Consider the following 14937-nt stretch of genomic DNA (forward strand, 5'->3'; position numbering starts at 1 on the left):
CATCTGCCCTGGCTTGGGGGAGTGTTTGAAGTGGGTTCTGTCTGGCAATGTAACCCACTGCTTGGTTTGTGTGCAGTTTGGGTTTTCCTCCACTCCCCCCTGTAGGATCTGCATTGCAGATGGCATTTGCTCCACAAAATGAAAGCTTTCCTTGCATGGGGGATAATTCCAGAAGCCAAAGCTTACATTCCCTTACACACTCCCAATCCACTAATTATTTCTGAGGCTGCCTTTGTGTGCATCTTCAGTGGTCTCTCTTCCACACAGATGCTGGAAATAGGGTAGTATTTGCAACAAGTGACTGCTGACATCTAAGTACACCTTCTCAAGCCCAATTTAATATTCAAGGCATTTGCTTTTTTTAAAAGGAAAGTCTTCACTGAAGCTCAGCAGATGGAAGCAGAGCTTGTGTGCACGTTTGCCTAAACTCTGTGAGTATCTGGCACTGGTATGAGCACTTCCTACGTTCTCCTCAGAGCTCCTGAGCTCTTTATTCATGCAGCACTGCTGCAGTGAAGACTTTCCCGCTGATCTTGCCTGTTCCTAGCCCTGGCTAAACCATCGCTGATGAGGAAAACAGCTCAAGTGATGGCTGAAGGTAGGACAGATGCCTCTCTGTGTACAGCTGTCATTCAGGGAACAGGGGTTGCCATGAATAGGAAATCAAGATTGATTCATGAGCAAGAATAAAATCAGAATTGCTCTGATTAGGTCTTCTGCATTTTTTTGCATTGCATCCTGCTCTGCTGTGGCATATATAAATATATATATACATACTGTCTGTATGTTTAGCTCATTGGGGTAAGGAGTTTATGAAGATGAGTGTTAGCTCTGAGCTCCGCCCCTGAAGGACTGAAAGGGGGGAAGACTTAAATGTTTTAAAATGTGTGCTTGAAATAAAATAATAATCCCATCCCCCTCAGTGTTGTTTGTAGGGCTCTTCATTGTAGATCAGAGCTCTCCTCATCCTGTGGGGCAGAGGGATGCTGGCAGCACCTGTCCTGTGCTTGTTAACTTTGGAGTCCACATGTTCATAGTCTGTGACACCTCCTCCTAGGGACAGAAGTAGCCAACCCTTCCTTGGAAGCGCTCAACTTGTTTTGTTTTGTTTTCTTGAAATAGGAGTACTTAAACACTTGTCTTGGAAACCAGGGGGCCTGTCTGTGAAAATATGTGAGCATTGTCTTTAGAGTCTGTGATCCCCCCTGCTCCCAGGGGCTGGGGAAGTGGGAGTGTAGGGGCTTAGCCTGTGACGGAGGCAAGGTGCTTTACTGGTGTCCTGAGGTCTCTTTCCTGCAGAGAATCTCTAACAGGAGAGGGTCAGGTGTACCTGGGGCACCCAGGCACTGCCCTGTGCAAGGCTGGTGAGAAGGGTGGGACAGAGATGCTGGCATGAAGGCACAAACAGATGGGGAACTGGGCAGGTGTCAGTCCAGCCCAACGTTCATCCCTTACAGACTGTTCCTAGGTGAAGGGAGGACACAGGAGAAAGCCTATGGGAAGGTGGCACTGGGGCATTTGCTCTCTCCCTCCAGCCCACCATCCCCCAGATCCTTTGTTGTGGCACCTCCTGAAACAAGGGGAAAGCTGTCCCAGCTGGACACTCACCTTTGCAAACATGGCTTTGTTCTCCAGCATGGTTTTTACCAGCTGCTTGTGCCCCTGCTGTGGCTCCTGCAAAGTGCCTGGGGGTGAAGATGCTCCTCGGGTGTCATGGGGCAGGGAGCAGCTCTGCTACCTCTGCAAGAGCAGCAGAGAGATGGCAGGTCCATGGGTGGCACTCACAGGATCCTGGTTTTTTCAGCCTGGAGAAGAGAAGGCTGCAATGGCCTTAGAGCACCTTCCAGTGCCTGAAGGGGCTCCAGGAAAGCTGGGGAGGGACTTGGGACAAGGGCCTGGAGGGATGGAATGAGGGGGAAGGGTTTCAGACTGGAAGAGGGGAGATGGAGATGAGATCTGAGGAAGAAATTCTTTGTTGTGAGGGTACTGAGCCCCTGGCCCAGGTTGCCCCCAGAAGCTGTGGCTGCCCCATCCCTGGCAGTGTTGAAGGCTCCAGGTTGGATGGGGCTTGGAGCACCCTGGGCTGTGGGAGGTGTCCCTGACCATGGAATGGGCGTTGGAGTGAGATGATCTTTAAGGTCCCTTCCAACCCAAACCATTTTGAGATTCTCTGGTTTATTTCTGCTGTCATCTGCTGGAGGAAGGACTCAGATGCTGATGGGGGAGGCAGGGGGAGGGACAGTTCTGGCTCAGGGTGGCTCTTTGTGGTTTGCCTTTCTCTTTAATTGACGCAAACAATTGGGTTTATTCATGTTTGTAACTTGGCAGCTGGGTGAAGGGTTCCATCAGGGAGGAGCCTGGTCTGCTCGATGCTCTGTGCATGAGCAGGGAGCTTGTCTTCCCAAAAACAGCCTGGCAGATGACATACTGCATTGACCTAATTTTGGGAGAAGCACGGAAGTGCCAGAGAAACGGTGTGCGTGGCCTCCTCGCCGCTCTGGGATGAGAGCAGCAGGGAATGACTCGAATGTGCTGCCGGAAAGCTGCCACTGAGGCTCAGCAGCCCTCCAGGTCCCCAGGGAATGGGAGATTGGCCAAGCATCTCTCTCATTTTGAGAATTCTTTCTGAAGGAATATTTTGCAGCATGTGCCAGAGAAGTCTCCCTGCATCGGGTCACCGTTCCGGAGCGTAACGGGCTGCGGGTCCAAAGTGCTCCCGTGGTTCCTGGCTCTGTAGAGCTGTCCCAGCAGACCTGGGATTAAGCACCCTCAGCATCTCTGTGTGAGCACAGTTCCCTGGGCAGCCAGGTTGCTTGCAGACCACAGCAAATTGCAGAGGGGAGGAACTTCTGGGTGTCCTGGTGGAGCAGAGGAAAGGGGTGGTGGTGATGGGGGTGGTGGTGGCTCAGAGCCTCAGCCCATAACCCAAGCCTGATAAAGGCCAACTGGGGGGGAGTTTAGATTGCAAATGAAAAGCCTGAGTGTGATGCCCCAAATAAAATTAATTTTTCTGGCAGGGGAGAAGAAAAAGCACCACAAGGACTACCTGTTTTCTCAGGGAGATGGTCAATATGAAAACAGGGAGCAGTGTTTTGTTAAGAGCCTTGGAATGATCCTTAGCACAGTCTCTTCTACAGAGGTGATGACTAAAAAGAAAACAAAGGCAACTTCTGTTAGAAAATAGACATTTCTCATCACCCATCTGCTGTCCCAGTATTTCTCCATCGTGTGTTTTATTTTCAGTGTGGGGTGGATGCTGTTTTGTTCCACATCTGTTGCTGTTAAATACCTCTGGGAGCTGGGGCTCGGCTGCGGTTTGGGAGTGCGTGGGAGGAGGCTGGGCTGGGCTGGTGGCTCCAGATGGGTGGTGGTGGTGGTGGTGGTTTCGGTCCTGCCTGTTTTGATTTCTCAGGTTTGTATTGTTAGCTCCAGATCATTAATGCTCGGTTCAACCCGAGGAGCTGGAGAATGTCTCCTTCATTGTCACCAGAAATGTCTGGCCAGAGATCAGGAGGGGTTGGCTTCTCCAGCTTAGGTAGAGGGGAGTAAACAGCCTGTGTCCTGCCTCTGCAGAGCTCTCAGACCATTTCTCCTTAGGAATCCAGCCAATCTGGTGCTACTAATGAAGGGATAATTACTCACCTATGTTCCTCCAAGAGGGCTCTGTCATGGCCTGGAGGCTTGTGACTCTGCAGTGAGTGTACCCGAGTGACGCCTTGGCAGACTGATGTGGGAAAAGCTTTTTCCTCCTGAGCGTTCCCTGGTTTCACCCTGGGCCAGGAGGAGGCTGCGTGTGATGGGGTTTTGCTGGGAAATTGGTCCTGATTGCAGAGCCACTGGGTTGGGCTGTGTTGGTGAGCAGCAGGCAGGCTGGCACTGCTGGCATCCCTGGGGTCAGGAGAAACCTTTCCCTGGTGTCCTGACTCACTTCAGCTGCAGCCTGCTCTGCTTGGACCAGGTTCTGTCTCCCCCTGGCTTGGTGCCTGCATCCCTCAGATGGCTTCCAACCTGATGATCATCTTGACTTTCCCAGCCACGTACAGTCTGACTGACCCTGTAAATCTCTCCAGCTACTGGGCAGCTGGTTCCTCTTTTGGGTAGGAAAGACTCCAGTGCTGATTGTTCCTCTGCTCTGCCCTAGTGAGACCCCACTGTCCTGGAGCCTGCAACACAGAAAGGACCTGGAGCTCTTGGAGCAAGTCCAGAGGAGGTAACAAAGGTGATCAGAGGGCTGGAGCAGCTCTGCTATGAGGAGAGGCTGAGAGTTGGGGGTGTTCATCCTGGAGAAGAGAAGGCTGCAATGGGGAGACCTTAGAGCACCTTCCAGTGCCTGAAGGGGCTCCAGGAAAGCTGGGGAGGGACTTGGGACAAGGGATGGGATAAGGGGGAAGGGTTTTAGACTGGAAGAGGGGAGATGGGGATGAGATCTGAGGAAGAAATTCTTTGTTGTGAGGGTGCTGAGCCCCTGGCCCAGGTTGCCCTGAGAAGCTGCGGCTGCCCCATCCCTGGCAGTGTTGAAGGCCTCAGGTTGGATGGGGCTTGGAGCAACCTGGGCTGTGTGAGGTGGGTTGGAAATAGATGATCCTCAAGGCTTTTTCCCACTCAGAGCATTGTGTGATTCTGTACCAAGGTGAGCAGTGCTGTATTACTGCTTAGAGATTCACAGGAGGGCAGTGTGGGACCACTGCCACCCGTGGCTGCCCAGGATGTGCACAGCACACTGGCTTTGCTCTCCTGCTGCTCTTGCCACTTTGAGAGCAAGGCTGTAGCAAGCTCAGGACTCGTCTTTTCCCATTACACCTCCACTTGCTTGTTTTTGAAGCCTGTCCTCTTCTTCATGTGGTTTTGTGAATGCAATCAATAGTTAGGGAGAAGCCAGCACAGATCATGTGGCAACTTCTGATAAAACTGCTCCAGATGAGGCAGTGGGAAGTGGGCAGTGTCAGCTTTGCAGCCTCTCAGCCTCTTGGTTCCCTTCTCATAGATCAGTCAATTTTGTGCACCCCCAAGGCTGTGTCTCTGTTGGGTGTGCTCTGGGAAGCTAAGTGAGGATGTTCTGTGGTTTGCATCCTTGCATGTGCTCTTTCAGGAGTTTCTGCCTCGTTCTCTTCACGGAGCAGGGAATAAAGCATCTGGCTCTAAAATCCACCTTTGTTTCCTAAAAGAGGTGTTGGAAGTAGGAGCTGCAGCACAGAAGGCAGAGGCCATGAGGAGGTATGCTCAGCAGGACAGCCTGTGCTCTTGTGGAGGCTCAGTCTCAGCCTCTCCTGCTGGTACATCCCAGTGTGGCTCTGAACTGCTTGCTGGTGGCCAAAAGCCTGCTCCTTGTTTTCCACACTTCCAGCAGTGAGCCTTTGTTCCAGGCTGGCACAGGTCTGGAGGAATTTGAGCTGGTCTAGATGACGAGCACATGAGACAGCTCAAGTTGCTGAGCATGAAAGCAGAGGACCCAGATGACATGAAGCTCGGTGCCAAATCCCACGTGTCTTAGTGGTGGTTTCCACCAGGTCTGTGAGATGAGGGGAAGGCAGCTGGATTTGTGCCTCCAAAGCACTCAGGTACCACCGAGTTCATTCTTTTTACTACGTTTTTAAATGGTATGTCTGAACAAAGCTTGAGGGCCTGGACTTTGCGAAGAGGATCAAAAGGAATATGGGATAAGTACCAATCCATGAGCAGTGGTACTCAGGGACACAAAGGACTGCTGAAGTGCAGGAGATGAGGGTTGTGTAAGCAGCCTTGATTCTGACCCTGCCTCTGTGGGGGCCTGGGCTTGCCACACAGTTATTCTGTTGTGTAATTTTTGATTATAAAATTATAGTTTCCGTGCTTCTGGTCCCCTGTCTCATCTCTGGAGGAGTCAGCAGGTTGAGCTACTGGAAAATCAGATGGCAGGAAGGTGCTCTTTGCAGCTCTGACCAGTGCCACCACTTTGTGTGACAGCATCAGGTTATAAACGTGCACCCAGACCACACAGGAGAGCAGAAGGGTGGGTGGTGGGACTGCAGGGACTGACACCACCTGGGGGCTTGGGCATCAGTGAATGCACAGGAGCCAGCTGCCTCTGGAAACTCTGGACAGCAGCTCTGAATGCAAGATCTCCTAAATCCCTGTCATTTTTAGTACTTTGCTGTGTGTCTTTTTTTGCCACCCCGTTTCCAAGCAGTGTGCCCTGCCAGGCACTTGCCTTTGTATCACTCCTCCTCTCTTAAGCCAAGCGTAACGTCGCTGTGCCTTTTTCTTTTTCGGGGGGTCTGTTATGTTTTGTGCCATTCATGCAGGTTTCCTGCCTTCTTCCTTGCCTTGAATAATTCTGCACACACTCCACGCTGTTGGAATCTCTGAGTTTGTGGCTCCGTGGCTCGCAGCACTATGAGCAGTGTGTGTTGGCAGATGACTTAAATACTTCTGAAAGGCTCTGTTTTTCTAGGTCATTCCTATATGAAGCCGATAAAACTGGCTCTGTTTCTGACCTGGGTGTCACCACTGTACCCACAGCTCTTTGCTCAAGGTGCCTTTTCACTGAAATCCTATCTTCTGAAAGCAGTTTTTAGAATCTATTTCAGGAGCCTTCTGCACCCTGGGACTCGTGTAGGTCCAGGCTCCGTTGTGTTTCTTGAAAAGCCCGGGTTACTCTTACATGTCCAAGCCCTTCAGAAGCAGAGCAGTTCTTCTGTAAGCCCTGTGGGACATTGCAGGGAGCATCTCTGGCCACAGCACGGGTTCAGCCCCACAAAGAGCCCAGGACCCATCCTGCAGGCTCTCGAGCTGCATGGAGACCCTGGCCCAGGTTGCCCCAAGAAGGTGTGGCTGCCCCATCCCTGGCAGTGTTAAAGGCCTCAGGTTGGATGGGGCTTGGAGCAACCTGGGCTGTGGGAGGTGTCCCTGCCCATGGCAGGGGTTGGGACTGGATGAGCTTTAAGGTCCCTTCCAACCCAGGTCACTTCTCAGGGCAACCTGGGCCAGGGGCTCAGCATCTCACATGGAAGGATTTCTTTCCTCCCACAGGGAGGGGTTTGAATCCCTCAGGGTGGGACTTGAATGAGCACCAGCTGGGCAACAGGAAGCTTCAGGGCAGGGGTAGGAAGAGATGTCTAAGGGATGCTTCATTGTAGACTTCATTTGTTTTTTTACATCTCTTTTTTTAATTTTTTTTCCCAAATTCACCTTGGCTTCATTGGGTGATGTAGCACAAGTGCCTGAGCTTAGTGGTTACAGTTTCTTCTGGGTTACAGCTTCTGTGAAGCTGAGCAGGTTTGGAAAGAGGTGACTGCAAGTGTGCTGACTGCAGAGACACAGAGAGGAGGAAGGGAAGAGGTGAAATCCGAGCTGGAAGATGTTTGTGGTGTGAGGAGCACAGAGGAGGGGATGCAAGGGGGACTGGAGCATCAGCTGGCATTGAGTTTGAGGTCCGAGAGGGAGAGGGGAGGCAATCTGAGCGTTTGTGCTCCCCATGTGCTGCTGGAGCAGGGCTGGGCAGTGGTTGATGGTGTGGAACAGAGCAGAGCCTCCAGCTCTCACTGCTGGTGGTGGATGCTCTTCACATGGGGAGTGCCAGTTGAACAGCAAAGGTCTCTTGGGAGGGTTTTTTTGGCTCTTTTGGACAGGAATTTGAAAGCTTAATGCAGCCTATTGTGCTGGAATACTTGGAGGCAAGCTCTCCATGGCAACTCTCCCTATACACAAAGCACCATATGGCTTTTTTTGTAGGGGAAGGGAACAAACCCAGCAGAAAAGTCAACCTTTGTTTGTGGCAGTGTTTGCCTTTGCTCTCTGACATGGAGCACAGGGAGGTGGAAGCTCTGAGTTCTGTCCTCTGGGCACGGCTCCTGCCACCAGCAAGGGTGCAGGTGACCTCTCCAAGGCATTTTCCTTGTGTTTTGTGGTGGAGCTTGCTGTAAAAATAAATCCTGCCTGCACAGAGACTCCCTCTTTGGGCTGGGTGCTCTGTGGGCAGATGGAGCAACCAGATGTTTGCCCCTGCACCAAGAGACACACAGAGGGCTGGGAAGGCTCCAGGAGCTCTTAGTTTGGGCAAGAGCTCTGGGGCAAGCAGAGGATGGTGGGGACCTGGTTGTGCTTTGGCTGCCCACGCTTTATATCCCTGCTTCAGAAGGAAACTGGAAGCCTTGACTGTAAATCCTTTTCAAGTCTCTTGAGAAGGAATAGGCAGAATAAATATCTTTATCTGTGTCAGAAAAGCAGGGAGCTTTCGTGTGGCTGCTTGGAGGAGGAGAGAAAGAAGCAAGCTGGGAATCAGCAGGAGGGAGCAGGCTGTGCCCAGCTTTCTGCCTTCAGGTGCTTCGTGGTTGCTGGGGTGTGAGGTGGTGGCACCAGCAGCAGGGTGGGCACGGGGCAGGCTGGGTGGGTTGCCCAGCCAAGGTGTGAGGTCAGGCAGCTGGAAGCCTGAAGTAAATTTATATATATAGATATATATATATTTTTTTTTTAAGAAACCTCATTGGAAACCTCCTATTTTCCTGTCCTCCTGTGCGGGTGGCTCCTGATGTGGCTGGCCATGGGAGGAGCAGTAGATGAGCAAAGCTTTGGTGCAGCCTGCTTCCTCTGTGGTTCCCATGGTAGTTGGCTGTCACACATAGATCTAATGTATTCCCTGCCCACAGCAGGATTAAAGCCTTCTGGGAGAAGAGTAAGAGGATGCAGGGAGCAGAGATAGGGAAGAAACCAGGAAAAGGAATGGAGACCATGGCAGGGTAGGGATGAATCCAGGTGCCCTCCCCATTGGAGAATCAAGGAGCCTTGTAGGACCTCTGCCAGGGAGCAGCTGTCCCAGTCACCTCCCAGCTGAGGTGGTGGTGGTGTTGGGATGCCTGGAAGCAGAAGTCCTTTCTGAAAGCTGAAAGCACTGGTGGGTACAGGAGGACAATTTTGTCCTTCTGTCGTGTCTCCCAAAGCTTTCATTTGAGGGTGATTCCATTTGGTGATTCTCTTTCTTTTTTCTTTTCCTCCGCAGATCCTGACAGCCAGCTGTATGATATGGGATATACCCCTGAGGAGGAAGCCTCAGCCTGTCCTGATGAGTTTGATGACTTTGTCACGTTTGAGGCAAGTACAAGCACTGTGAGTTCCTGCAGCTGCCAGCCACGTGCAGCCTGAGCCTGGAGGATGGAGGGTTTGTCTGAGGGAGAAGAGCACTTCTGTCAGAGGCCTCAGGGGTGCTTAGCACAGAGTAGAGAAATCCTTTAATCTGTGGGGGAGCGGTGCAGAGAAACTGCTCCCAAGGATTTGGTGCTGTTTGAGGTAGAATTGGTGTTCCAGTGAAACCCCACAGCTAGTGCTGTCTTAGCACTCAGAATGCCAGAGAGAGGTGAAAGAGGGAGATCCTTTTTGTGGTGAAACACCAGCAATGTGGGAAGGATGCCTGCTGCTGTTGTGTTTGTCTTATTCCTGTATTTTCTGAGGTTAGAGAACCTGAGCCTTATTTTGAGGTGTACCAGCCAGGAGCCCACCTGAGAGACACAGCAGAGAGGTGGGACATGGGCACTTGGTGTTGTTTGGCCAATAAAAGGCAGAACAAAACCCAAAAATTTAGATTAATTTTTTTTCTCTCTCTGTTCTTGGCCTTGTGACTTCTAGATAAAAGGTTTGATCTTTTCTTTTGAGTTTCCTAATGATAAACTCTAATCTTCCCCACGTTAGTGAGAAGCACAGGTCTATCATGTAGGATGGCTTGAGGCTCTCTGACAGCTTGAGCTTGCCAGTTGAACAGGTCATCATCCCATATCCCACCCAGCTGTGGGTCATCTCTTGAGCCAGTTTGCTGGCTGAGGTCAACAGACTTGCAGTCACCCCAAGAACATCCCTTGTTCCCATAGGAGTGCTGGGATGAAGGCAGCCCTGGGAGCTGGCTGCCTCCCCCAGAAAGCTTTCAAGGGCGTGTTGAATATTTGGTTATTTTTTTCCTTTCTGAAATATAGTTACAAAAGCCAGTAGTAGCTGGGCAGAAGGATGGAGAGGAGGGCAGAGGGATGGAGAGGAAATGGGTTTTCACATTCTCTATCTGGTATAAGGCCACAAATGTGCTTTTTAACAGGCAGACCAAAGGGTTTAGCAGCTGTGATGGGCTGCACAGGCAAGGGCTTTTGCTTTTTGCTCCTCAGACCTGCATCAAGGGACAATCTTCTGCAGTTCAGAGCAGGGATGTTTTCTAAAGGCTAATTTAGCATAGATGAGCTTTGTCAGTGCTGCAAGCTATTCTGGGCAGGAATACCAACAAGGCAGGTGTGTGCCCTGCTGGGATGAAATAGTTCTGCTGCTGGGCCATCGTTTCCTTGAAGAGCCAAGGTGACCGATAGGAAAAAGGTGACAAATCCAGAAATCTCCTTTTCATAAAGATGTAAATGGATTTCTATACCGAATTCAGGGTAATCTAGACCTAAAGATCGGAGCTCTTGTTGGTGTCTATGTTTAATATGCCAGGGAAGAATTACTCTTGTTGTCTTGGATACGTGATTTGAAATCATTTCCAGCCTGCAAGGGTTTCGTTGAGGTTCAGCAAATGAGAACATGCTCGAGAAATACCACTCAGCGGAGCAAGTGAAAAAATAAATTGGTGTCTTGGGGCTTTTTTGTTCTCGTTTAGCTGAGCCCTGAGCTCCCAACGCGCGTTTTATTCCCCACGTCCTGTAGAGCTGTACCTTGGAAAGCCTGATGTGTTCCAGGGAGGGAGGGTGGGAGAAGCCATCGTGGAAAGCATCCTGTTGGGAACAGCAGATGAGTGTTTTTCACTGGATCAGGGTGCTGCCCTGCCTGGCAGAGCTGTCTGTCAGAGGCTCTGGCAGGTTTCTCTTCATTAGGTGCCACAGGCAGCTGCTCTGGAAGTCCTAAGACAGAAAACAAAAGAAATGGTCTTTCCCAATATATATTCCACCTTGTTTGGTTCACCTGGAAGAGAGGAAAAGGAAAAAGTGCCCTTCCAAAACTGCTGGATTTGCCTTTCCTTTGAATAGACCTCCCACACCACCAAAACCCAGTTTGTATTCTCAAATGTCCCCATTTCAGACCTGGGTAGACTGTGCACAGTGACCACACAGCTCTGGAACTGCTATGTGCAACCACCAGGAGCTGGGCAGCCTCTTCAACACACCAGCATCTTTTTCAGCCCACCAAACAGAGTCAGTGGGCATCAGACACTGAGGGAGCCTCTCCTGCTTTGGCAGAAGGAGGACAAGTGAGTTTTTCTCCCCTCATGTCCCATCAGAGGACATTTGGAAGGGGAGCTGAAGGAGAAGTGCTGCATGTGCTGAGAGTAATTGTGGTTGCTGGATTTGGAACATCAGCTCTCGTCCTCCTCAAACAGCACAAACCACAGTGGCTCGAGTGCTTGTCTCTTGGAAGTGTTGAGGCCATGACAGAGAGCTTTTCTCCTCAATGTCTGTTCAAACAAGTGTAACCTAGTGCTTTGAGCAGTCTAAATGGAAATGTATCCCAAGAAGGTTGCTCTTCTTGGTGACTCATCTCTGCTCCTGGTGGCTGTCATCAGAGCAAGCAGAACATCAGTAACAGGATGAGGAGGAATGGTTTCAAGCTGAAAGAGGGAAGATGGAGATGAGACATGAGGAGGAAATTCTTTGTTGTGAGGTGCTGAGTCCCTGGTCCAGGTTGCCCCCAGAAGCTGTGGATGCTCCATCCCTGGCAGTGTCTCAGCCCAGGTTGGATGGGGCTTGGAGCACCCTGGGCTGTGGGAGGTGTCCCTGACCATAGGACAGGGGTGGCATTGGATGAGCTTTAAGGTTCCTCCCAATCCAAACCAGTCTGGGGTTCTGTGATCAGCTGATTCTCCCAAGGTGGAAGCATGGTTGTGACAAGGCAGCATTGCTTTCTATTTCTGTAGGGAAGTGTCACCCAAAAATAAAATAATTACAGCAGATTTGGCTACCTTGCTCTGGAAAAGCTATGGAAAGGGAGCTTGGAGTCTGCCTGAAGAGGCACCTGAGTCCTGCTCTGTTTCCCCAGGCTGTGCTAGTGCATCTTTGCTGGCTAACAGGAGGGCAGGAGTTCTCCCCTTGCAGGCTCCCCTGAGGCTCATGAGTGTTCTGAGGCACAGGGGGGAGACCAAGGTGAATTTGGAGCAAGCTTTCTTGATGCCTGCTGTGCTTTGCCCTAGGACAAGGGCTCTCTGTCCCCTCTGCCCCATCCCCCGGGGGTGGGTGAGCCCACTTGACCCATGCCGAATGGAAAGATTTGACTCTCCCAAAATAAAAGCAGGCCACAAAAATTCAGTGTGCTGCCAGAGTTAGGCTGGGGTCGGGTGTGGACCCGGCTGGGGGGGAGAGCCGGTAAATAGCACAAGTGTCTGCTTTAGCCACGGCAACCCGACCCAGAGCAGGGGTGTAGAAAGGTCCCCTTTGAGCTCTGCAAAGCGGAGGAGACAAAAGGGGTGCGGGGTCCGCGGGGCAGGCTGTGCTGGGGCTTTCTCCTGATGCGGGGCTGTTGCCATCTGCTGGGCGGCTGCTCCGGGCTCCTCTCAGCAGCATCCTGCCAAATCCCCACGGCCACAAGAGGAGGGGTTTGCTTCCTCAGAACTCGGTCACCCTGACTGGGCAGGGACATGTCTGACCCCACACCTCTCTCCCCAGCATGTCCCCAGGGACTCAAAGGGGCTTTGAGGCCCCACATCTGGTTCTGTGCATCTGGGGAGGAGGGGGATAGATAGATCTGGCTGGGGCAGCTGGAGGCTGCTGAAAGATCTGATCGCCACTCTTCCCCTGTCTGGAAGGACTGACATCAACGGGCAATGTCCCCACTGTCCCCAAGGCCTTTCAGCTTCCATGGAGGCAGCTGCCCATCCCATCCACACGTGAGGAGCCTGCTTTCAAGTGACCAGTCTATTGTCTTTGCATTGACTGGGCACAAGAAAAATCAGCAAAGTACTGAAATTGCTGGGTTGAACTCCAAAATCAGCCTGCAGTGATAACTTAGTAACAAAAAACCCCAAGGAAATTCATATATTGTGTGGACACTGTACTGCTTAGAGCAAAAGATGGGAGTGTAAACTGGGTATGAATGTTCCTGAAGGCAGGACTCTAATTCAGGGTTATGGTGAGAAATTTCTTTGCTGGAGAATATCCTTGATGGAGTGTTTGCCTTGCACAAAACAGGTAGAAGGAGTTTGGAAAACAAAGACCTTGAAGCCTTATCTTGGGCTGCCAGCACGGTGCGTGGGACCCAAAAACATGGGAGCTGTGCAGCAGCACACCCATGGCTCAGCAGGAGTTCAAAAACTAAAACTGGAGGTGGTTTGAGCTTCCTAATTAGCTTTACTGTAGGTGCATCTGATTTTGGGCTCCTTGCAGCAGTGCTGGACCTTCCCTGAGGTCTTGCAGCTCACATGTGAGAGCAAAGGGGCTGTGACCTCCTTAGTTGAGTAGCAGATCCAGTAGAGCCAGGAGAGCTCGGGTTAAAGCTTAACTTCCCTGCTGCCATGCTCCTTAGCAGCAGTCCTGGCTTTTCTTGGACTCAGCACAGAAGGTCGACTGGTTATCAAGGGGCAAGGCACTTCCAGTCAGGTTTGCTGAGTAGTAGGTTCTGCTGCAAGGCACTGTGCTTCAGGAAGGATGTGGTCCAGAGGAGAGCAAGGAGAAGCTGGAGAAAATGAGAAAATGTGACTTGTGGAGGTAATGGAAGGAAATAAGTTTGTTTATGCTAGACAGGCACAACTAAGGGAGGACAGGGCTTGAAGTGTGTGAAGGTTCTGGAGAGAGGAAACAGAAAACCAGACCAAACCCTCAAAACTGCAGGGTTTGAGCAGTGCATTGCACATTGGAAGGGTGGATCCTGTGGGTCCTGGTCACCCTGCAGCACCAGGCTCCTTGTTTGCAGAGAGCAGCTGTTTGGGTGAGGGCAATGCAGAGCTGGGGCCGTGCTGGGTTGATGTGTTTGTAAACTCCCTTATCAGCCACCACCGAAGCACAAGCCCTTCTTTGAGAGCAATATTGTCATCAGATTGCTGTTTGAGTCACCCAAACAGTGATTGGGATTCCTTATCAGTAGCAAAGTGTTCCTGATCTCCCCCTGGTGAGCAAGGCAAGCTTGATTCATTTTTCTATTTGTGGCTATACGGAAGGAATTTCTCTTTTAGCGCTTAAATATTCACCAGGACTATCAGGAAAAGGGAGATAAAGTAGCCTCTATAGATCCCATTCAGAATTAACCTTTTTTAATGGTTGTGGTTTAATGGGTAAAGAAAGCCTGTGCATCTGGAGGGGCCAGCTCTTGCACAGGGCTTTGGAGGAGTGTTTTGCTTTTGGTGTTCCTGGAGGCAGGAGGGCTGTGGTCCCACGGCCGGGAGGGGAGCACCAGCTCCCTGCTCCTTATCGCAGCAGCTGGGAACAAAAGCTGCTGTGTTGGGGACTGGGTAAGCCTCCTGCCCAGCCTCTCCTGGACTTTGCTTCCCTCCAGCCTTGCAGAAGCAGCCGGCAGCTCCTGGATTTGCCGTGGGCGAGGAGGCGATGTGTCCGCAGGTGGGTTTTGGGTGCTGAGGTTGTAGGGGGAAGCAGATTTCTGGGTCACTCTTAGCCCAGAGGTGCTGGGACAAGGCAGGTTGGGCATCCGCCTGCTTGCTGTTTTCTTCCTGGGTATGTTGGTGAGTGCAGCAGATTTAGTGGAAGGTTTTTTCTCCTTCTAGTCCGTGGGGTGCATGCCCGTGAGGTACTGTGAAGGTACAGATCTCTTCAGTATCTTCATGGTCCTCTCAGCCTGGGTCTTCTTGAGGGAGTTGGACCAGGAGGGACAGTGGCTGAAGGCTTTCAGGCTGCTGAGGGCAGCAAGACCTGGTATCTTGTGAGTTGGTTTTTGGGTTTTTTTGGGGGGGATGGGTGTTTTTTATTTGCCCCAATAGATGCAGTGTGGCTCCCTTGCCCAGCCTTGAGAGGTATTACCAAGCTTTGAAACTCACCTTCAGGGGTTATGTTCTGA

At 51.3% G+C, this 14937-nt stretch overlaps 1 protein-coding gene across 8 annotated transcripts in view; it reads left to right on the plus strand.

Moving 5' to 3' along the window:
- The window catches only part of RAB11FIP3 (RAB11 family interacting protein 3), a 69239-nt gene that overhangs the window by 23628 nt on the left and 30674 nt on the right, over positions 1-14937 (plus strand). For 2 of the 8 annotated variants that reach the window (XM_071761090.1, XM_071761093.1), the window contains exons 3-4: positions 4142-4210; positions 8975-9066. In XM_071761090.1, coding sequence (XP_071617191.1) covers positions 4142-4210; positions 8975-9066 — 161 coding nt within the window. Of the gene's footprint in view, positions 1-368; positions 432-4141; positions 4211-8592; positions 8870-8974; positions 9067-13521; positions 13638-14421; positions 14484-14937 lie in introns of those variants that run through there. The other 6 variants (XM_071761092.1, XM_071761098.1, XM_071761091.1 and 3 more) reach the window with 5 other exon arrangements.

The sequence above is a fragment of the Heliangelus exortis genome, chromosome 17, assembly GCF_036169615.1.
Source record: "Heliangelus exortis chromosome 17, bHelExo1.hap1, whole genome shotgun sequence".
NCBI lineage: Eukaryota > Metazoa > Chordata > Aves > Apodiformes > Trochilidae > Heliangelus > Heliangelus exortis.